General features: G+C 46.7%; 1 protein-coding gene across 1 annotated transcript in view; it reads right to left on the bottom strand.

Moving 5' to 3' along the window:
• FBXO42 (F-box protein 42) overlaps nt 1–15019 on the bottom strand; it is a 43796-nt gene extending 28777 nt beyond the window's left edge. Inside the window, exons 1-2 of the mRNA XM_068241618.1 lie at nt 14912–15019; nt 998–1255 (exon numbers count right to left, since the gene is read on the bottom strand). Coding sequence (XP_068097719.1) covers nt 998–1238 — 241 coding nt within the window. The 5' untranslated portion in view covers nt 1239–1255; nt 14912–15019. The remainder of the gene's footprint in view (nt 1–997; nt 1256–14911) is intronic.
• Between the last annotated feature and the right edge of the window lie 9479 nt (nt 15020–24498).

Below are 24498 nucleotides of genomic sequence, written 5' to 3'. Positions count from 1 at the left end.
AAGAGATCTGTCAATGCATGGCTAGAAGGATGGGCATCTTAACTGTGTATTTTGCTGACTTTAACCACTCTGCTACTGCCTAACACAAAGTGGTGGCCGCAGAACGTCTCTCTCGTGCCTCAGTCACGCCATGTAGAGTGATCTCGAGAGGAGTGAGATTTGCAGGGAACGAGCGCTCCCTTGAGCGCGCGTTCCCTACAGTAAACATTGGAGGCCACCGCGATCAGCCTGCCAGCCGATTGGAGCTGGCAGGCTGATTTCAACACAAATAAAAGATAATATATGTATACAGCACTTTTTGGGCACCTGGAGCATTTTTGGGACAGCATTTTTGGGCACCTGGAGTCAGAGTCGGTGGCTTCATAAACTGAGGAGCCCTGGTGTGCTCAGACACACGTCTGTCATTGCAAAACCTTCACACTAATTCTACCAGAAAATGCAGCAGATCTTTCAAATTCTACTGGGTTCATTAAAAACAAACTGTAACAAGTAACTTGTCTATATATCTTATCTAAAGTTTAGATAGTTTACACAGCAAATCTAGCTGCAAACAGTTTCAACAGTTTATGATTATTTATTCCTGCCATACGAGAGCGGCCATGTTCTGTTTGTCACATTACACATAGGCAAAGCTGCTCTGCATCTCCAGCCTGTGAAAACTTCACTCCCTTCTACTCCTCCCCTCTGCCTCTGAAATCTCTGGCATGTAACCTCCTCCTCCTCCTCCTGCCCAGACTGAGCTCCCATAAGCCCTTGCTACTAAGGCAGAGTGCCAAGGCACTCTGGAGAAACTGTGGGTGGGGCTTGTTTACTTTATAGGGAATTATAGTATTAAAAAAAAAAAAAGTATTTGGCTTGAGGAATGCCCTATAAACTATATGAAAGGAACACAAATATGCAATGAGTTAAAGTTTATCTCTCATCCATTATAAATAAATATACTAGAAGCCCCGAAGAGTGTGCTATGAGAAATCAGAGCAGCAGAGGGCGTACTCACCTTTGATGAGCCGGTACCACTGCTTGCACACCAGCGCTGCAGTCTTGTGTTCCTGGTAGGGAGACAGGAAGGACAGGATGTACTCCAGAACCTCCTCCGGTAAGTCACACATAGATCGGCTGTGTTTCCCCAGAGCAGGATACATGTGCAGCTGCTCGTCCTGCTCCATTGTCCCGTCTATTGCCTCCTCCCCATCAATGGCCATGAATGCATCATCCTCACTGTCAGAGGAACTGGCCATCGCATGCCACACGCCACCTGGAGGGAAACAAACAAGGGGAGTATTATTAAATACAAAAATAAAACCAAAAGATCTATTCACTCAGAATGGAGATTTCAGCCTTTGGTCAATACTGAAGAAATAAATCCAGTGGTTTCACCCACTTGATACATCTGAATCCCTGAGTTCTCAGCTCTTCACCCACTATGAAGGGCTTTCCTCTTCTTGGCTTGGTTATTTTAGAGTATGGTAGGCAGGGAATACCCCATGGAGGAGGCAGGAACTAGATGGAGACAGTGCCAGTGGAGATTCAGAGATATATAAAAGTCATTGCGTTACTCTGTTCAAGTGGACCTGAACTCTTGCACTGGACAAAAGGAAAACAGAGAAATGCACCCTGTATGTATTTAGAGAGTTTAGCCAGTCTAATTCCCTCTCATCTGTGACTAATTACCACTGTAATTTCATCCCTCAGCTGTGTCCGCTGGCTGCCTTGGCAGAGTAGCTAATTTGTAAACACAGGATGTTAACCCTATGTCTGCTTCCATGAAAGTAGACACTGCAGAGTTACCGGTATATCAAACAAATGTTTTCCTTTAAGGCCGGTTTCACACTGTAAACCGGAGACAGCGATGCAGTGCATTGCTCTCAGCCAGAAACAGGTCTTAGCACAGTGTATCCTGTCTGGCCACCGGCCAAGCAGGAAGTGATGCGTGCTTGCCATCACTTCCTGCTTCGGGGTATGCAGAAGTGCACGGAAGAGTATTGTATCGCTCATTTTTAAAATTACCCCGCGTCGCCATAGACTAACATGACTTCCGGGTCGACGCAGATCGCCGCAACTCGATGAAGAAGCTGCGTGGTAACGTAGTTCTGGACCTGCGTTGGGGATGCGGCGAAAACATCACTTCCGTTGCGTCACAACGCCACAGTATGAAAGTCTCCATAGACTTTCATTGCACGGCACGGTGAAAATACTGCACCGCCCCGGTGTGAAAGGGCCATAAAGGTTATTATGCTATTGCTTATCTTTTAGAGCAGAGAGGAAGTTCTGAGTTCAGGTCCGCTTTATCTTTTCTTTTTTCCTATTTGAAATTTTTATTGATAGAAGTCAACATGTAACAAATAAACAGTCATAATTCACAATTTCTAGTAAACCATGGAAAATGAGAACAAAATAACCTACGTCGCTGACCACGCAGGGTCTACATCTGCAACATCATAAGCCGCTATAAAGGAAATATGAAGGTGTAATAAGCCCAGGGGTCCGCTTTAACTTTTGGGTTTTTTTTAGGATGGCTTCAGTTTTACTTTGATAAAGATTCTCAGATGAATATCCTCTGTCTTCAGCGTTACCGGACTGGCACAGCAGAAGCTGGCAGGCCTTGCTGAGACTTGTAGTTCCTATTCAGATCAGGAAGACACACAAACATGCTCTGAGGTTACAGAGGGTTTTGTGACATCAGACTGGGAAGAATCGCTTCCTCCTCACGTCAGGATAATTCCAGGCTTTCTCCGCCGGGCCCGGTGACAATGTGACGGCCGTTCAGCACACGCAGTAATTACACAAGTTATAATTATAGGGGTGACAGCCGGCATGTTCTCCGAGCTGCTCCTTATCAACACAGCAAATGATACAAAATCAGCTTCTCAAGTGACGAGACACGTAGACACACACACACACACACACACACACACACACACACACACACACACACACACACACTGTATACACACACACTGTATACACTGTACACACACACACACACACTGTATACACACACACACACACACACTGTATACACACACACACACACACACTTCTGTGCTTCGATCGAACCTGCTACCAGTAGTCATCTCGAGTGACCAACATACACAATCCAATCATCCATCTTCCATTCCACAGTTTACAGATTAAAGTGACATCGAAGTGAAAAAACAAACAAACTTATGACATAATGAACTGTATGTGTAGTACGGATAATTAATAGAACATTAGTAGCAAAGAAAAGAGTCTCATATTTTTACAGATAGCATATATATCTTTGATGTATAAGTGTTTCAAAAAACATCCCAAGTTGGGTCAGAGAGCTCAGAGAATCCCTTTTGCATAGATAACCACTGAAACAATATGAGACTCATATCTGTGCTACTAATGTTCTACATGTTCTGTATTACTTAGCTGTACTTCATATACAATTCATTATCTCAGAAGTTTAATTTTCACTTCAGATTCCCTTTAAAGCGGTGATCAGGCAGTAAACTTTTGTCAGGTGGGTGCGGGGAGAACGGTGGGGATAATTGATAGCCACAGTGCTGTACTGCACTTCAATACTAGCAGCTAGCAATACTTCAATTGAAACCCAAAGGATGACACGCACGATACCATTTTTTATATTTTTCTTTTGGTTTGAGAATTATGAAATTTTGCAACTTCTGAACACTGTTTGGCCTGGGACACACTAGAGTACTTTTTTGAGCGATTTTAGAGTTTTGAGCATCGCCGGCGCTTTCAATGAAATTGTATGGAGGTGAGCCCACTAGAGCGATTGCGATTTTGGATATCGGAAAATCGCAGCACATGCAGCATTTTGTGAGTGCTTTCACTTCAATGCACGCATAAATCATAAGTGTAAGCTATTTGCATGTGATTTTAAAACGCTGGAACTACCCAGAAGCACAGTGCATTTGAATCCACCAATCAAATTGAGAGTCGCTAATCACAAACACTATGAAATCGCTGACACTCTTTACAAATTGCTACCTTAATTCCCGGAAATTGCAGTTGCATAAAAAGCGCTAATGCAACGCGCTACCGATTGCGTTTTGCGATTTCTAGTGTGTCCCAGCCCACACACACCAACAATGTATGTATTTGCAATGCTAGACAGACATCTCATATATCTATGCTCCCCAATAGTGGTTTTGTACTATGTACAGCGCTATGGAAGATGTTGGTGCTATGTAAATAAAATACATTGCTAACAAGCTAACCCCTTCACATGAGCATCTGTATTGCTGGATAGACAGACGTCTCATATCTATGCTCCCCAATAGTTGTTGTGTACCATGTACAGCGCTATAGAAGATGTTGGCGTGATATAAATAAATATAGTACTAACAATATAACCCCTTGACATGAGAATCTGCAGAGGAGCCCGCAGCTGAGGGCTGAGGGTGCAGCTGGCAGGCAGGGTGTAATCTTCCTGTGACTGGGGAAGTGGGAATGAGCTGAGGGGTGTGAATGATTCGGGATGGAGAGTACATGAAAGCAGGGCCAGTAATTAGAAGAGATCCAAATGACAGGCCAGGACTCCCCCCAGTGACTGTTCCCATCCTGCACCTGGGCAGACAGGAAGCGGCAGGAATGCCTCACCATGGTGTGAAATGCTACACTTTCGCCTTACTGTACACCTAATTCCGGATGTTCCCACAGCCTCCTCCACACCGTACATCGCAAAGCAGGGGAAGCTGCTTTTCTCTCCAGTAGTGAAAATAAAAATTAATAAAATTGCTTGTTAATATTCTTTTATAGAAGTCAGTGTTTGGCCATTGTAAAAGCTTTTCTCTTCCTGATTTACATTCTGAAATGTATCACTGGTAGTGACCTCTTTAGTTCTGCCAGGTGATCTGTACGGAATGTTTGTTACTGAGAGTTCTATGCCCAGAGGGAGATATGGCTCGCTTGGCAGTTGGAAACAGCCATTATTTCCCACAATGCAACAAGGTTCAGGGCCCGTTTCCACTGCAGCCGCACGCATCTGAGAGACGCGTGGCGGCACTTCCGGATCTGCGGTCACGCTGACGATTCCCATGAGCCGTGCCATGCACAGCTATGGGATTCGCACAGATTCGGATGGAAATACCGTCCGAATCGCTAACACAAGCGATTCGGCACCATTGTTCTCTATGGCAGAGTTTCCCCGTGCGATTTGCCTGCGGGGAAACTCTGCAGATTCGGCCCGGTTTCCGCGCAAGTGGAAACGGCCCTCACAGACAGCAAACTGTCAGGACTATAGAAATGAATGTGAGAGGGGTTTCACCACAATGGGCTCTATTCTCAAAGAGCCAAAAGTACCGCAAAATTTTACCGCTAAATTCCCGCCAGCGGTAAACTCCGCATTTTTTCAGCATTCACTAACATTTTCCGCATGTTTGCCGCATGCGGGAAAAAAGATGCGGAAACAGCCATTATTCATGCGGGAATCATGCGGTAAAAAGGTCGCATGAAAAAGTGTTTAAAAAAAAAAGTTAAAGTCCAGCAAGCACAGCCCTTAAGCCTCCAGACTTCATTAAAGTCAATGGGATGCGGAATATATCACCTACTACTTGTAGGTGATAAAAAAAATCGGTAATTAACGACGAAATGATGCGCCTGAACATTTTTGAGAATTGATCTTTTATTGCGGAAAATACCGACTTTTGCGGAAAGTTTTCCGCAAGAATCCCGCACTTTTACCACACTTTTTCCGCATGCGGAAAAAACATGCGGAACATTTTGAGAATTCCAACTTTACGGTATTTTGGGTGCAAACTTCCCGCATGTACTTTACCGCATGCGGGAAGTCTTTGAGAATAGAGCCCAATATCAGCCATACAGAACCCCCTGATGATCTATTTGAGAAAAGGTCTGTATTTATAGGTCTATATTTCTTGTTGGAAAGGGGATATCAGCTGCTCATTGGAATTAAGCTCAATCCTTGGTTATTTAGAAAGTGCTAACATACTGTGCAGCACTAGACAGAATAGATAGGGGAAACATTACAGCAGATGGCCATATGTTTTACACCAATATCCGGCTAATTCAATAATTTGACCTAATCTGCTAGAAATTGATGCTGCAAACAGTCAATCGGCGGCAGGTCAGGACCATGAATTCGATTTGATGACCGACAAAACTACTCTCACTTATCCATGGTACGGTTCTGGTTTTGTCTCTGGCTGTTTCTTCCTCTCTTTACTTCTGAGTCCCCAGGTGTGATGTCCTGCACTGGGTTCCTAGTTTGAACCTCAGCCAGGGCACCATCTGCATGCAGTGATGAGCTCACAAGTAGTTCTCTATACATTGTTTAATTAACTGTACACACACACTTTGATGAACAATCGTTGCTTGAAAAAAAGCCAACAGGATGGATCACAACCAAAACTCGATAACGGTTGTTTGTTGCCGTCTGTGATGGTTTTTTGTGTACAGTTGCTTACTGAAAATTCGCCAAAAGATTGTTAAATCGCTCGTTTTAATAGAGTTCACACTGATATTTAAAGTACCCAGAGATCAATATATATATATATATATATATATATATATATATATATATATATATAAAGAATCCATACTTACCCGGGGCTTCCTCCAGCCCCATAAGCATGTGCGAGTCCCTGGGTCTGGGTCTTCTGGGCATGTGCGGACCTCCCATGCATGCGCAGTAGACCCAGACTGACACTACTGAGCCAGTTACCGGGACTGATCGCAGCTGAATGGCAGACCGCGGGAGGACAGCGAGGGGCTGGAGGAAGCACCGGGTAAGTATCAATTCTTTATATATTTTGATCTCCTGCCTTTGAGGCGTCCCCGCTCAACCTTGGGAGACAAGTTGCGTCTACCAAGCACACTGTTACACCCTGGCCTTATATCGCAAGGTATAGAGACTGAAGGCAGGAAGACAGAGATACCACCAGAACCAAACAATGCACAATGATATGAGCGGTTGTACAGTCCAGGGTCAAAACACAGAGCAATATCCAATACCAGGGATGAGGCAATACCTATGTCAGGAACAAGCCAAGGGTCATACACCTGAGATCAATCCAACCAAATCCAGAGATTAGGCAAGAGAGCAGGGCTGTGGAGTTGGAGCAATTTTTAGGTAACTGGAGTCGGCAGCTTCATAAACTATCAGAGTCAGATGATTTGTGTACCGACTCCTCAGCAAGAGAGCATCCCATTCCATGCAAGAGAGTCAGTCCAGGCAGCAATACAACAGAGTAGTCAATCCCGCAATAAGGTCACAGCAGAAATCCAGCAAGATAATACGCCCAGCTACTAGCCAATAGGAGCTAATGCTACCCCAGTCAGTACCTACCAATCAGAGCAGACCACACAACCCTAACACCAATCAGCAGCACTTCCTGTCATTCCTGGATTAGCTCAACCGGGATCAATAGCCATACTTGTCACCCACGGTGGCAAAGAGCGTAGGAGGGGCACGTGGACCTAGGTGCCCGACTCAACACAGCCCCAGTACATGAGCGTGCACATACAGCTGCAGGGACACTGAGCCCCCTGTGCAACGGAGGATGTCACTAAGGGCTTGTTCACACTAAGGGCGTTTTTGGCCTTTTTTCAGACACGCTTGTGCAATGATTCTCTATGACAAAGTTCACAGCTGAGCGGTTCGTTTCCGATCCGCTCATAGAAGTGCTGCATGGGCCATTTTTGAGGCGATTTCGCCTCAATGGAAGGTATAGGAAAAATGCAAAATGCTCACAAAAAATGTCTGCAGCGATTGTGTTCGCAGTTTAAAGAATAAATACATTGTATTTATTATTTTCCGGGTCAAAGAGTTCACTTCCTGACTTGTGAGTGAATTACAAAACTGCCTGGAAAAACGATTACAAAACCAAAGAAAAACGAACCCACACAATCGTCAGGAATCGAAAAAAAAGACCAGTCAAAAACCGCCCAACGCAAACGGCCACGCGAACGGGACGCAATGTGAACAAGGCCTTAGAGCTGAGGCCAGAAGTACAGTCAGGACTTCCACAACTCATCTCCATGTTTTGTGGCATTGGCTCAGGATTTCAAGTGAACCCGAGGTGAGAGTGATGTGGAGGCTGCCATGTTTATTTCCTTTTAAAAAATACCAGTTGCCTGGCAGCCCTGCTGGTCTATTTGGCTGTAGTAGTGTCTGAATCACACCAGAAACAAGCATGCAGCTAATCTAGTCAGATCTGACAATAATGTCAGAAACACCTGATCTGCAGCATGCTTGTTCAGGGTCTATGGCTAAAGCCCCATGTACAAGATACAATTCGTTGTGCGATTTGATTACGATTCTATTTATGATCCGATTAAATCCGACATGTCCGATCGGGATTCGATACAATTCGATTTGCCATCGTTTTGCAATGGCAGATCGAATTGAATCGAATCCCGATATTTGAGGCTGAGGATCAACAGGACTGCCAGGCAACTAGTATTGCTTAAAGAGAACCCGAGGTGGGATTTAATTATGCTGATGGGGCACAGAGGCTGGTTGTGCACACTAACACCAGCCTCTGTTGCCCCATGGTGTGCCCCTTTACCTATGCGCTGTCAGTCAGAGCCGCTCCCCCGCATCGGCGCTACCCACTCGCGTCACTTCCCTCCTATCAGCAGGAGGGAAGGGACACGGGCAGGTAGTGCTGATGCGGAGGAGCGGCGCTGACAGACAGCGCTTAGGTAAACATTGTGCTGGTGACATGCTGCGTGTCGCCAGCACTGCGGGGGGTCCTGGAGGCACACCATGGGGCAACGGAGGCTGGTCTTAGTGTGCACAACCAGCCTCTGTGCCCCAGTAACATAATTAAATCCCACCTCGGGTTCTCTTTAAAAGGAAATAAATATGGCAGCCTCTGTATCACTCTCACCTCGTGTTCACTTTTTTTTTTCTGCACATGAAAACACATTAGATCAGGCAGCCAATGTTAATTGATGGCTGTTACTATCCAGTGTGCCTTTTCATATGAGGAAAAAGTAAAAAGTATTAGCCAATTGCTTTAATCCAGACATTAAGCGGGTTTTCTCTACTTATTCACCTTCCAAATGCTGTGGAAACCACGCGAGCGATATGCAGGAGACACAAATATTTGTGAAATGGGGCCTAATCCAGCAGGAATCGTGTATCGGAAAACAAAAATATTACAGCCAATAGAACTCCAATTAAGAACTAGTGCACACCAAAATCATAATGGCAATCGCTAGCGCTTAGCGATTTTATGAAGAGATTTTCAGAGCGATTTTTGAATGGACGAGCATTTTTGCTCATTTATTCAAGCTGAATCCCTCCAAAAAATGCTACACGCAGCTTGTTTGCGATTTTGAATAAAAATATCACAATGCTGCCGTGGGAACACCCTCATAAGGTAACATTAGCCAAGCGCTTTTCAAAGTGCTGGCGAACTGAAAAGTGCTCTTGGTGTGCACCAGCCCGAACTTAACCACACTAAGCAGGAGGTCCTAATTCATGGACACTTCAGGCCTGGAACCCACTACAAACAAAACAATATCGCAAATTGCAATCGCTAGCGTTTTGTTTGAGCGTCTTGTAAGCGATTTCATGAGCGTTTTTGGTAGCGATTTTAAAAAGTGTAAGGTTTTTGCCAGCGATTGAGTAGCGATTAGTGTTTTTAATTCTGATTGGTCCTTTCAATTAATTAAACATTTTGGTACTTTTCCGTTAGCCGGGCGCATCCACTAGGAGGCGATAAAACTCCACCAGAATTACATCTTTCCCTACTATGCATGGCGGCCTGGAGGGGGAATAGTAATTAACGCCACCTAGTGGATGCGCCCGGCTAACGGAAAAGTACCAACATTTTTTACAGTGTGCAGTAGCTTCAAAACGCTAGCAAAATCGCTCTGTGTAGGTTTTGATGAGTGATTAGGCCAGCGTTTATATACTTTACATTGCAAAGACGCTAACGCTAAAAATGCTGCATGTCCTGCGTTTTGCAATTTGGTAATCACAATCGCTCTAGTGGAATTTGGCCCATCTATTAACATTAGCTGAGTGTTTAGGGAAATCGCTAGCGGTTTGAATCGCTCCCTAAACGCTCAGAAAATCGCTTTAGTGGGTTCCAGCCCTGAAGTGGGAAGAATATAGATGCAGCTAATCAGTCAGAGCACCTGATCTGTATGCTTGTTCAGGGTCTATAGCTAAGGCCTCTTTTCTACGGACTGTTCAGCTATGTGCTCAGCAAGCAGTTAGCAGGTAGCAGTGAGCAGTTAGCAGTGAGCAGGCAGCAACGAGCAGTGAGCAGGCAGCAACGAGCAGTGAGCAGGCAGCAACGAGCAGTTAGCAGGCAGCAACGAGCAGTTAGCAGGCAGCAACGAGCAGTTAGCAGGCAGCAGTAAGCAGTTGTGAGAGTTTGAGAGGCATTTCACTGCCCATCAACAGTTTGTGGAAAAGAGGCCTAAAAGTATTAGAAGGCAGAGGAGCAGTAGGACAGACAGGTAATTTGCATTATTTAAAAGGAAATAAATATGTCATCCTCCTTATGCCTCTCACCTCAGGTGCCCTTTAAACATTTCAGCAGTAGGGATGGTCAATTAGATGCAACTGCTAATATTATAATGCTTTTATAGCAACATGCATGCAGTCTAGAAACAGACCAATGAAATGCAGCAGGTACTGAATTCCCTTGGTCCATTTGAAAGCTAAAAGCATTTACATAAAATTTGAATAAAATCAGAATCATTTGCATTCCATGGACCATCCCCAGCAAGCAGAAATTGTGTCCAACTAGATAAACCAGGCTAATGACATCAAGGTGGAAATACCAGAGAAGCTTTCTACAAACAAGACACAAACTATGACGTCTTCATCCACACAGGTGAATCAGAAATCTCATAACTGTCCAAACTCCACAATAAGGTTTCTGACTGTAGTCCAGGTAAATTCTACTGGACAGCCTGATCACAAACAGCTCAAACAAGGAGTAAATGCAAAACTGGGAGATCGAAGAAACTCAAAGGAATACCGTATGGTAGAGCAAGTGTGTGTATAGCCCCAGCAACGTTTGTTCATTAGGTAGAAGCATGTAGATGTGTGCATCACATATACTCGAAGCTGCCATTTCCATCACAAGAATTTGGGGAGATTGTTGATCTAATGCCCCATAGACATGCTCAACCAAACCGCCTGATTTGTCATCTGATTTTGATGTGTTATGCTGGGAATACACAGGTCGTTTTTGAGCCAGGCAGATAATTTCCGACATGTCCAATTTCCCGCTTGATCCTTTTGCCGCTTGATTTGTGATAGCCGTGAATGGGGAAAAAAAGAAAAATGAGTGGAAGATAAGCTAATCGACTGCAGAATCGAATGGCGAAATGATTGAACGGGAGAATCGAGCAGCAAAAACGAGCCGTGTATGCCCAGCATTAAACGACAATCAGGTGTGTGTGTGTGTGTGTGTAAGTTGTAAGGCTCATACACATCTACCAACAATCTGTCCAACTATCTTCTAAATGTGTCTATTGGAAGATAAGTTAGGTGTGCGTACAGCTGGCAAACAACCAGACAACCAACTAATAAAAGGTTGTTTGCCAGATCCAACCGGTGGATCAATCTGCGGAACTATCATGCAGGTTGGAACGTGTGTACAAGTATTTTGAACAACTTTGTTGTTTTTGAATGCAGACATGTGCAGTTTGTCATTTAGCTTGCACGCATAGTATATTTTAAAGGATACCCGAACTGAAATCTGACATAATGAGATAGACGTGTGTATGTACAGTGCCTAGCACATAAATAACTATGCTGTGTTCCTTTTTTTTCTTTCTCTGCCTGAAAGAGTTAAATATAAGGTATGCAAGTGGCTGACTCAGTCCTGACACAGACAGGAAGTGACTACAGTGTGACCCTCACTGATAAGCAATTCCAACTATAAAACACTTTCCTAGCAGAAAATGGCTTCTGAGAGCAAGAAAGAGGTAAAAAAGGGGAATTTCTTATCAGTGAGGGTCACACTGTAGTCACTTCCTGTCTAAGTCAGGACTGAGTCAGCCACTTACATACCTGATATTTAACTCTTTCAGGCAGAGAAAGAAAAAAAGGAACACGGCATAGGTATTTGTGTGCTAGGCACTGTACATACACATGTCTATCTCATTATGTCACATTTCAGTTCGGGTATCCTTTAAGCAAATTGGTTGTATAGTTGGTTGGTGTGTGCAGTGTTCTCCCCAGGCTCTTTTAGCTGGGTGCTCCACCCGGCTAGTTTTGGTGAGAACCCGGCTGTTATCAGCTCACCTCCTATGCTGTGAGCAGAGTTGCGCACAGAAGCACCGGCCATGCATTCTCTCATCTTGCCCCTACTTTTTCATGCCACCTGGCTAAAAATAATTTCTGGGGAGAACACTGGTGTGTGTATGTACTTGTCAGGTAGACAACTTGTGTGGTTGGATGTAAGTATGAGCCTTTAAACTTGGAGCAATTTTGAGTACCTGGAGTTGGAATCTGTGTGGTTTCATAAACAAAGGAGTCAGATGATTTTTGTACCTATTCCACAGCCCTGTGTGTATGTGTCGAACGACAAGACAATTGACAACAGGTGGTTTGCCTGATCCATCCAGTTGATCGTCTCACACGACTGTTCAACTGATCTCATGCAGCTGGCCACGTGTGTACAATGTCAGTTGAACTATGTTGGGTTCTTTAATGCGGCCATGTTGTGCAGGTTGCTCTTTTGCTTGTGCACACAGTATTTAAGTGAGTTGGTGGTTGGAGTGCAGAAAATACTTGTCCTTTCGGCAGGTTGTCAATGTGTTGATCGTGCACTTTGTTTTACGGGTGTAGAAGCCTTTAGGTTTTGAGGAGGAATTTATGGACCTCCTGATAAGCAGGTACTTCCTCTGCTCAAATCATCACGGCAATGCTACCCACTGGTGAAAGTGAAAAGCCTGGACTCCCACTACTCCTTCACAATCATTTTCAGTTGAGAATGGGGCAAATATATCAAGTCTCCATAAACTGGTTAAAAGTAGACCCGGGGTGAGAGTTAAATGGAGGCTACCATATCTATTTCCTTTTAAAAAAAAATACCAGTTGTAAGACTGTCCTGCTCATCCTCTGCCTCTTATACTTTCGGCCATAGCCCTGCACAAGCAAGCAGCAGATCAGGTGTTTCTGACATTGTCAGAACTGACCAGATTAGCTGCATACTTGTTTTTGGTGAACTTCCGACACTACTGCAGCCATATAGATCAGCAGGGCTGCCAGGCAACTGGTATTGTTTGAAAGGAAATAAACATGGCAGCCTCCACATCTCTCTCACCTCAGGTTCACTTTAAAGAGAACCTAAACTGAGAGGGATATGGATGTTTCCTTGTAATACTGGTTGCTTGGCAGCCCTGCTGATCTCTTTGGCTGCAGTAGTGGCTGAATCACATGCCTGAAACAAGCATGCAGCTAATCCAGTCTGACTTCAGTCAGAGCACCTGATCTGCATGCTTGTTCAAGGGGCTGTGGCTGAAAGTATTAGACACAGGATCAGCAGGAGAGTCAGGCAACTGGTGGTATTTTAAAAGGATAAATCCATATCCTTCTCAGTTTAACACCAACTATAAGAGTATATTCACCGTAACTGGGGATGGTCAATGACATGCAAAGCAATGCCAGAGTGTGTGGAGAGAGACAATCAGTGGAGGGTAGAGACTAGGTCTGTGTGTGGAGAGAAACAGTCACTGGAGGAGAGAAACAGAGGTGCCATGTGTGTGGAGAGAAACAGTGAAGGGGAAAGACAGGTGGTCTGTGTGTGTGTGTGTGTGTGTGTGTGTGTGTGTGGGGGGGGGGGTAGAGAGAGGAGAAAGACAGGTCAGTGTGTGGAGAGAGACAGTCAATGGAGGAGAGAAACAGAGGAGGTCTGTGTTTGGAGAGTCAGTCCCTGGAGGAGAGAAACAGGAGCCATGTGTGTGGAGAGAGACATTCAGTGGTGGGGAAAGGCAGGAGGTCTGCGTGTGGAAGGGAGACAGTCCGTGGAGAGGAGAGAGACAGGAGGTCTGTGTGTGGAGGGGAGAGGCTGGAGGTCTGTGTGGAGAGAGATAGTCAGTGGAGGGGAGAGACAGGTGGTCTGCGGAGCAGTGCTTTTCAGCGCTGCTACCTTTGGGCGCAGCCAGCGCCGCCATAGACTGTAATGGGAATCAGTCTATAGCGGCGCTCAGTGAGGAAGGTCGGCTCCGTCAGAAGACGGAGCCGAAGTTGCTTAAAAAACACAATAATTCGGCCTCCAGCAATCGCTGGAAGCCAAATTATTTCATTCCCCCACTATCCATGGCGGCCTGGAGGGGGAATAGTAATTAAAACGCCCCGGACTTGTGCAGAAGCAGGACCAGCCATATAACAGCTGGATCCTGCGCCCAAGTGTACCAGCGCCAAATTCACATGTACGCGGTGGTCTGTGTGTGGAGAGACAGTCAGTAGGGGGGGGGGGGGGGGGTTAAGAAGAGAGACAGGTCAGTGTGCGGAGAGAGACAGTAAGTGGAGGGGAGACACAGGAGGTCTGTGTGTGGAGAGGGACAGTCTGTGGAGAGGAGAGACAGGAGGTCTGTGTGGAGAGGGATAGTCAGTGGAGGAGAGAGAAAGGTGGTCTGTGTGTGGAGCGGAGAGACAGTCACTGGAGGAGAGAAAACAGAGGTCGGTGTGTAGAGAGATAGTCAATCACTGGAGAAGAGAAACCGGAGTCGTGTGTGTGTGTGTGTGTGGAGGAGAGAGACAGGAGGTCTGTGTGTGGAGAGACGGGGGGGGGGGGAGGAGAGACAGTCCGTGGAGGGGAGAGGCAGGAGGTCTGTGTGGAGAGAGACTGTCAGAGAGAGGGGGGGAGACAGTCAGTGGAATAGAAACACAGGAGGTCAGTGTGTGGAGAGAGACTGTCAGTGAAGGGGAGTGAGAGCCGGCAGGGGGAGGAGCTGCGGACAGAGGGGGAGGGGTCACCTGGTTCCGGTGCCGGTTCCTCCGCTCACGGAGCCGCCATCTTCCTCAGTAACGAAGACGGGAGGAGGAGGAGGCGGAGCCGCAGGTTCAGGGTGCGCGCACGTACGTCTCGTGCTCTGATCTTCCAGGTCACGCGCTGTCAGCTTCCTGCCATCTTGTGGAGGGCAGTAGAGGAGGGGTGACTGGCGCCATCTTGTGGAGGGCAGCAAACGAAGGGTGGAGGGCAGCAAACGAAGGGTGGCTGGCGCCATCTGGTGGACGGCAGAAATAATTTCGCTCTCCTTCTTTGTTGTGGCTGCATCTCTCATTCTGGGGCTTATCCTATGTCACATAACATTATCCAAACAGTACAGCCCATGCTCATCACTGGCACCTGACACTGACCTTTCAGTCCATGACCCTTATGGATACCAACTTTATAGCCCACACCCCTCACCCTATACAGCCCGTGCCCCTCACCCACCTCCCAGCCCGTGCCCCTCACCTACCTCCCAGCCCGCGCCCCTCACCGACCTCCCATCCTGTGCCCCTCACCGCATAGTTCACTCTGCAGGGGAGGTAGTGGTGGCGCACAGTTCACTCTGCAGGGGAGGTAGTGGTGGCGCATAGTCCACTCTGCAGGGGAGGTAGTGGTGGCGGCATAGTCCACTCTGCAGGGGAGGTAGTGGTGGCGGCATAGTCCACTCTGCAGGGGAGGTAGTGGTGGCGGCATAGTCCACTCTGCAGGGGAGGTAGTGGTGGCGGCATAGTCCACTCTGCAGGGGAGGTAGTGGTGGCGGCATAGTCCACTCTGCAGGGGAGGTAGTGGTGGCGGCATAGTCCACTCTGCAGGGGAGGTAGTGGTGGCGCATAGTTCACTCTGCAGGGGAGGTAGTGGTGGCGCATAGTTCACTCTGCAGGGGAGGTAGTGGTGGCGCATAGTCCACTCTGCAGGGGAGGTAGTGGTGGCGGCATAGTCCACTCTGCAGGGGAGGTAGTGGTGGCGGCATAGTCCACTCTGCAGGGGAGGTAGTGGTGGCGGCATAGTCCACTCTGCGGGGAGGTAGTGGTGGCGGCATAGTCCACTCTGCGGGGAGGTAGTGGTGGCGGCATAGTCCACTCTGCAGGGGAGGTAGTGGTGACGGCATAGTCCACTCTGCAGGGGAGGTAGTGGTGACGGCATAGTCCACTCTGCAGGGGAGGTAGTGGTGGCGGCATAGTCCACTCTGCAGGGGAGGTAGTGGTGGCGGCATAGTCCACTCTGCAGGGGAGGTAGTGGTGGCGGCATAGTCCACTCTGCAGGGAAGGTAGTGGTGGCGGCATAGTCCACTCTGCAGGGGAGGTAGTGGTGGCGGCATATAGTGTGTAATCCAAAGTCTGTACAGGTAATCCTGCGCTCACATGTATCTCCTCCACTCCGTGATAGTATACATAGAAAAAAGAGAAAACACAGAACATAGCATAATACTGTTTAAATGACCTATAACCTTTATACAGTCCCCAATGCCTTGCATGCACACATAAATCCACCAGCGGTCAGTTGTCATGCGCCCTCACCGTGTGGTACCATTTACCGTGCCACACCCAGCAGAAAGAGCCCTGTGCAATAAGCACTCAATCAACCTTGGCAGAAAATGGTGAAAAGACAGGCACTTTCCGCAGTGCTTACACCACAAGCAGGGTCTTGCAGGTCCTCACCCTCTGCCGTGGCCGCCCAGACACAGACAGCAATAAAAGCACAGACCCACAGGTTCGAATCACCTCCTCCTGTGTGTGAGTTCTTAACCACCACCACTAGCCTCTCACCTTTTAGGCTGCTGCCCAAATTATAAGACAGCAACCACACTTATGATTTTTATCCCCGGCACTCTCCTCAGCGTTTCTTCAGCGGAATACTAATCTCCCAGCAAAAGTGCTCATCCAACCTAATGACTGAAGGAGCTCAACATAGTGTAAAACTGTATCATTTATTAAAAGTTAAAAAGTAGTGCACTCACATCTCCCAGATAAAAACAGCGCATATCAACAAATGTAATCCAGCATGCCGACTTGTCCACGCCTCTAAGCTCCGCCCAACGCGTTTCGTACCTCCGTACTCATCAGCCCCTAATGAGTACGGAGGTACGAAACGCGTTGGGCGGAGCTTAGAGGCGTGGACAAGTCGGCATGCTGGATTACATTTGTTGATATGCGCTGTTTTTATCTGGGAGATGTGAGTGCACTACTTTTTAACTTTTAATAAATGATACAGTTTTACACTATGTTGAGCTCCTTCAGTCATTAGGTTGGATGAGCACTTTTGCTGGGAGATTAGTATTCCGCTGAAGAAACGCTGAGGAGAGTGCCGGGGATAAAAATCATAAGTGTGGTTGCTGTCTTATAATTTGGGCAGCAGCCTAAAAGGTGAGAGGCTAGTGGTGGTGGTTAAGAACTCACACACAGGAGGAGGTGATTCGAACCTGTGGGTCTGTGCTTTTATTGCTGTCTGTGTCTGGGCGGCCACGGCAGAGGGTAAGGACCTGCAAGACCCTGCTTGTGGTGTAAGCACTGCGGAAAGTGCCTGTCTTTTCACCATTTTCTGCCAAGGTTGATTGAGTGCTTATTGCACAGGGCTCTTTCTGCTGGGTGTGGCACGGTAAATGGTACCACACGGTGAGGGCGCATGACAACTGACCGCTGGTGGATTTATGTGTGCATGCAAGGCATTGGGGACTGTATAAAGGATATAGGTCATTTAAACAGTATTATGCTATGTTCTGTGTTATCTCTTTTTTCTATGTATAATACTATCACGGAGTGGAGGAGATACATGTGAGCGCAGGATTACCTGTACAGACTTTGGATTACACACTATATCCTTGGTGACTGATTCTGCGATCCATGGACATGTAACATGATGAACTAAGTGATTTACATCTTGTAAATTTGCACATATTTTGTATCTGGGTTACCAGGAGTGAGTGAGCGCACTTTTTGTTGTATTTAGTGGTGGCGGCATAGTCCACTCTGCAGGGGAGGTAGTGGTGGTGGCGGCGGCATAGTCCACTCTGCAGGGGAGGTAGTGGTGGTGGCGGCGGCGGCATAGTCCACTCTGCAGGGGAGGTAGTGGTGGCGGCGGCGGCATAGTCCACTCTGCAGGGGAGGTAGTGGTGGCGGCGGTGGCATAGTCCACTCTGCAGGGGAGGTAGTGGTGGCGGCGGCATAGTCCACTCTGCAGGGGAGGTAGTAGTGGTGGTGGCGGCGGCATAGTCCACTCTGCAGGGGAGGTAGTGGTGGCGCATAGTCCACTCTGCAGGGGATGGCTGGTGGCATACTATGCTCCGCAGGGGAGGGATGAGGTCTAGTACACTATGCAGGGGAGAGGTACAGAGAGGCTGTAATACACCTCTAACACTGATCCAGGTTCACTAAATTAGTACAATTACTGCACACAATGTTCCTACTAATGTGAGAGTGATACCATTTCTCACACCTTACCCTGGAGATCGTTGCTCTCCATAGTTTACAAGGAACCCCATGACAACCAGCACCAGTAAAAGCACAATGGCTTCCATTCACAATACAGCCCTGAGGAAGTTGGCGAGTTCCCACGAAATGCGTTGCCTGTGTTTTTAAATTAATAAAAATCCATTCTTATGTGAATTTGTTGTCATTGGATAAGCCACCTAATTTTTTCCATTTTTATTTTGTTTTAATGCATTTTATTCTTCCTGGGTGCCTCTTAACCTTTATTCCATGTGCATTAAAGAAATTTGTAACTAAGATTACTGCGGTACCGTAATTACCATTTTTGTTTCTGCATTCACAAACATTTTTCCGAGGTCAAGTAAAGGTTGGTAAAATAGTGCATATCATGACAGTAACAGTAAAAAAAAGATTGTTAAACATTAGTTAAAGAGAACCAGAGATGAAGCACCCTCTTGTATTTTACCTTATAAATCAGTGGGAACATGACAGTAAACACCTAATCTGCCCTTTGTTTCATTGTTCTCTGTGTAATCTGACTGTTATCACGTCTGATAAGAATCCCCGACTGAGAAGTCAGGCTGCTCCGTCTAGCTTTGCTACAGAAAGATTATAGCTAAGTCTGTATTCTGTGGTGTTATTTCAAGCCCAAGCCTGCCCCCTTGTGGCTTTGCTATAATGATAAAGCTATAATCATTCCCAGCAAAGCCAGATTTAATTGCTCAGTCTGGGATTCTTGTGACTGCTGTTAACAGACACTTTTAGCAGTGAGGAGGAAACAGAGAGCATGGTAAGTGTTTTCTCTAATGTTCTTACTGATATACATGGTAAAATACACAAGGGTGCTTCGTCTCTGGTTCCCTTTAAAAATGCGGAATAAGCACGTAAAATATAATTTTCTGCTGAAAAATTCCAAATTCCAGCAAACACAGCTCAAAAATCTCTAGACTACATGTACTGCATCTGGATGTGAGGTGAAAATTAGCACCAGGTACTTACAGGTGATAAAGAAAACTAATTAAGAATACTGCGCTCTTTATTTCTTATGAATTTCATTTTTTGCGGAATTTACCACTAAAATAACTTTTTTTTTTTTTTTTTTTTATGGACATGTTACCGCACTTTTATCACTTTTTTTTTTTCCTGCACCTTTTCAGCAAACAGTAATTTCTGCCAGAAAACATTGTGATTGTGAACTTGGTCATACTGCAGTTGACATTTGGTTACCAAATGAGGTAACTCATTGAGAATGGGGGCCAATGTGTTCCCCAGGCCTGACTGCAGCACATCATAATCTCTTTCACCATCGTAGAAGCAGAGTATTGTACCATGTTAGCCATGAGTAAAAGTAAGACATTTTGAATTAAGATGATCCCGTTTATTGGCTGACTTAGTGTACCTGAGATGAAGAACACAAAAAGTTTTATACATACCTGGGGCTTCCTTCAACCCCCCTCGGCCTAATCGCTCCCTCGTCACGTTCCTCTGCCCCCTCTGTAATCCGGCCAGGCAAATCGGCCAGTCAGCGCAGTGCGGCCAAGCGCACTACCCCATTTCGCTCCTGTGGCTAGGAGCGTTCTGTGCATTAGTACTACACAGGTGCAGAACTCTCCCGGTGACTGGAGCGTGATGGGGGAGTGCATGCGGCTAGGACGTGCATGTGCAGTAAGCACCCTGACTCCTACAGTTCCCGGGCCGGATTGCAGAGACTGTAGGCAGTAGAGGAGGACGGTGAGGGACTAATCCGTGTGAAGGCAGCTGGAGAAAGCCCCAGGTATGTATAAACCTTTTTTTTTATACCTTTGCCTCGGGTTTCCTTTAAACTGTATTTATGCTTATTTGAGGCTTCCTCACTGTCATCTCCATCTGGCCAGTCATGCGTGGCGCAGGACACTCCGGCCTGCGGGAGCCCCAGCCTGGTGCACGCACGGCCAGCCAGATTCCAAAACAACGGAGAGGACAGCGAGGAAGCCCATGCACCTTATGGGGCTGGAGGAAGCCCCAGGTAAGTATAAATACCCCCATTATACACGTCACAAGTTTCCTTTAACCCCTTTCCCGACCGTTTAACAGCAATAGGAGTCTGGAAGTTGGCAGCCCCAGGACCCCTGAGAATCTGTAACATAAAAAGTTCCCCTGGGGAGGTACTCACCTCGGTAGGGGGAAGCCTCGGAATCCTATTGAGGCTTCCCCCATCCTCCTCCATCCCACGGTGGCAGCAATCGAGCTCCCTGAACGGCGGGGATGTATTTACCTTCCCAGGCTCCAGCACAGGCGCAGTAGAGGCATTCATAAATACATAGTTATTTTGGTTGAAAAAGACATACGTCCATCGAGTTCAACCAGTACAAAGTACAACACCAGCCTGCTCCCTCACATATCCCTGTTGATCCAGAGGAAGGCGAAAAAACCCTTACAAGGCATGGTCCAATTAGCCCCAAGAGGGAAAAATTCCTTCCCGACTCCAGATGGCAATCAGATAAAATCCCTGGATCAACATCATTAGGCATAACCTAGTAATTGTAGCCATGGATGTCTTTCAACGCAAGGAAAGCATCTAAGCCCCCTTTAAATGCAGGTATAGAGTTTGCCATAACGACTTCCTGTGGCAATGCATTCCACATCTTAATCACTCTTACTGTAAAGAACCCTTTCCTAAATAAATGGCTAAAACGTTTTTCCTCCATGTGCAGATCATGTCCTCTAGTCCTTTGAGAAGGCCTAGGGACAAAAAGCTCATCCGCCAAGCTATTATATTGCCCTCTGATGTATTTATACATGTTAATTAGATCTCCTCTAAGGCGTCTTTTCTCTAGACTAAATAAACCCAGTTTATCTAACCTTTCTTGGTAAGCGAGACCTTCCATCCCACGTATCAATTTTGTTGCTCGTCTCTGCACCTGCTCTAAAACTGCAATATCTTTTTTGTAATGTGGTGCCCAGAACGGAATTCCATATTCCAGATGTGGCCTTACTAGAGAGTTAAACAGGGGCAATATTATGCTAGCATCTCGAGTTTTTATTTCCCTTTGAGGCTGCTTGCACACCAAGACGTTACAGGCGCACGTTAGTGCGCCTGTAACGCTCCCCCAACGCACAGCAATGTAACACAAGTGGGCTGTTCACACAGCCCACGTTGCGTTACATGTAACGCTGCACGTTCTGTGCAAAGTGCAGCATGCTACGGCGTTGGAGCGGCTATAGCCGCGTTAGACTGTTTGCACATGCGCAGTGGGGGGCGGAGGAGGCGGGGAGAGCCAGCTACAGTAGCCGCGCACATGGCTATTTAATATTCACTGCACTGGCGGGCGCTGATTGGCCGGCGGGACCACGTGATGCGGAGTGTCTCGCTCCGCATCACGTTGTCCCGCTGGCCAATCAGCGCCACTCTGGGAGACATTATAGGACTCGAGCCGCCTAACGCGGCTCACTCTACCGTCGGCTCTTGCAGCACCATACGTTGTGTTAGGTGCACGTTATGCGACCTTAACGTGCCACCTAATGCAACGTCTTGGTGTGCAAGAAGCCTTAATGCATCCCAAAATGTTGTTAGCTTTAGCTGCAGCGGCTTGGCATTGAGTACGATTATTTAACTTGTTGTCGATGAGTACTCCTAAGTCCTTCTCCAAGTTTGATGTCCCCAACTGTATCCCATTTATTTTGTAAGGTGCTAGACCATTGGTACGACCAAAATGCATGACTTTACATTTTTCAACATTGAATTTCATCTGCCATGTATGTGCCCATATAGCCATCCTATCCAGAACCTGTTGCAATATGACACTAGCTTCCTGAGAGTTGATTATTCTGCATAATTTTGTATCATCTGCAAAAATAGCAACATTGCTCACTACTGCATCTACTAGGTCATTAATAAATAAATTGAAGAGCACTGGACCCAGTACAGACCCCTGTGGGACCCCACTGCTAACAGTCTCCCATTTTGAGTACGATCCATTGACCACAACTCTTTGTTTTCTGTCCATTAGCCAGTTCCCTATCCATGCACACAAACTCTTCCCCAGTCCTTGCATCCTCAACTTTTGCACCAGACTTTTGTGGGGAACGGTGTCGAAGGCCTTTGCAAAGTCCAAGTATATCACATCTACAGCATTCCCAATATCCATATTAGCATTCACTACCTCATAAAAGCTGAGCATGTTAGTCAAACAGGACCTGTCTTTAGTAAACCCATGTTGATGCTGAGAAATAAGATTATTTTCTACTATGAAGTCATGTATAGTATCTCTTAGTAACCCCTCAAATAGTTTGCATACAACTGATGTTAAGCTTACAGGTCTATAATTTCCTGGATCTAATTTTTTGCCCTTCTTAAATAATGGGAAAAAGTGGGCTGTACGCCAATCCACTGGGACTCTGCCAGTTGCAAGAGAGTCACAAAAGATAAGATAAGATAAAGGGGTTTAGCTATAACTGAACTTAATTCCCTTAGGACCCGAGGATGCATGCCATCCGGGCCAGGTGCCTTGTCTATTTTTAATTTATTAAGTCTTGCCTTCACTTCTTCCTGCGTTAAGTATTTAATATTACAGTTAGAAGATTGAGACTCTTCTGCCTCTGTAATTTGCAACAGTGCTGTTTCCTTTGTGAAGACAGAAGCAAAGAAAGCATTTAATAACACTGCCTTACCTTGGTCATCCAATATGGAGTTCCCACCCTCATCCTTTAGGAGTCCTATACAGTCAACCTTTCTTTTTTTTAGAGTTGATGTACTTTTAAAACTTTGTGTGCATTCTGTGAGCTGTAGCGAGACCGCCGTAGGACACAGGACGACGGGGGAACCCCCGATAGGATCCAGAGGCTTCCCCCTACCGAGGTGAATACCCTCTAGTGGAACTTTTATTAAAGTGAATGGGAAGAACCGATAATTAGTCAAATACTCACCTAAGGAGAGGGAGGCTCTGGGTCCCATAGAGCACTCCCTCTCCTCTCCCGGTCCCAGCTGTTGCGCTGGCTCCCCCATAGCGGTATACAACCATTTCGATCAAATACCGCTGTTTCCCCCGCCAGATAGAGGCTTTGGAAATGCTCTACACTGCGCAAGCGCCCTCTTCACGGCCAAAACCATCGAACTTATAATTCACTTTAGGAAGTCGGCACCTACCCCACCTCCCATCTACATCGATGGCACTGAGGTGGCTAGAGTGCCCTGCGCTCGCCTGCTGGGCACCACCAGTTCCAGCGATCTCAGTTGGAGAGTCAATATCGTGTCAACCCAATAGAAAGCCCAGCAGAGACTCTTCTTCCTCCGCCAACTGCTGAAGTTCGGCATGGCTCAGGAGATTCTAACATGCTTTTACACTGCCACCATTGAATCGATCCTCTGTTCCGCCCTCTTGGTGTGGTATGTGGGAGCCACCGCCAGTGACGAGCACAAATTACAGAGGGTCATTAGGTCGGCGGAGAGGATCATTGGGAGACCTCTGCCCCCACTTGACCATCTGTATAACACAAGACTGCGAACCAGGGCACTGAGGATTGCAAGTGACCTCTCTCACCCAGGCCACTGTTGTTTCACCCCACTTCCACTGGGTCGGAGACTTTGGGCCATCCCCACCAAGACCACCAGATACAAGAACTCTTTCTTCCCGATGGCCGTTAGCCTCCTGAACTCCCTTAGCATTCTACCACCCCCTATCGGCGCCCTACCTCCTGCAGCAGTCTTCAGCAGTGTGCATATCTAATTGCTGATTGTATATTCGTGTATGCCTATATTTGAGTATGAGATATTACCGTCATTCTAATGTTTTTCCTGCCTTTCTTTCTATGTACCGCTTCATTGTGCTAAACCCAATTCCGGGCCTGACCCAGTCATGCTTGGCAAAATAAAATTGATTCTGATTCTATGACACACGTGCGCAGTATGGAGCCACCTGTCTTCGGGAGGACTTGAAGACTTCCGAAGTCCCCCGGGGCTGGGGATTTGAACGGGGGAGCCAGCGCAGCACTGAGGGCAGCGGGAGAGGAGAGGGAAGGCTCATTAGGACCCGAGCATTCCCTCTCCTTAGGTGAGTATCTGACTTTTTTTTTTATTTAGTTATCGATTTCCTATTGGCTTTAATTACAGACTCTCTTTAACACCGAAAGGCATCAAGAGTGGTGGGCGGGGACTAGCAGGGAAT

The sequence above is a fragment of the Hyperolius riggenbachi genome, chromosome 6, assembly GCF_040937935.1.
Source record: "Hyperolius riggenbachi isolate aHypRig1 chromosome 6, aHypRig1.pri, whole genome shotgun sequence".
NCBI lineage: Eukaryota > Metazoa > Chordata > Amphibia > Anura > Hyperoliidae > Hyperolius > Hyperolius riggenbachi.
The sequence above is the reverse complement of the archived record's forward strand: the minus strand, read 5'-3'. Positions and strand labels throughout refer to the sequence as shown.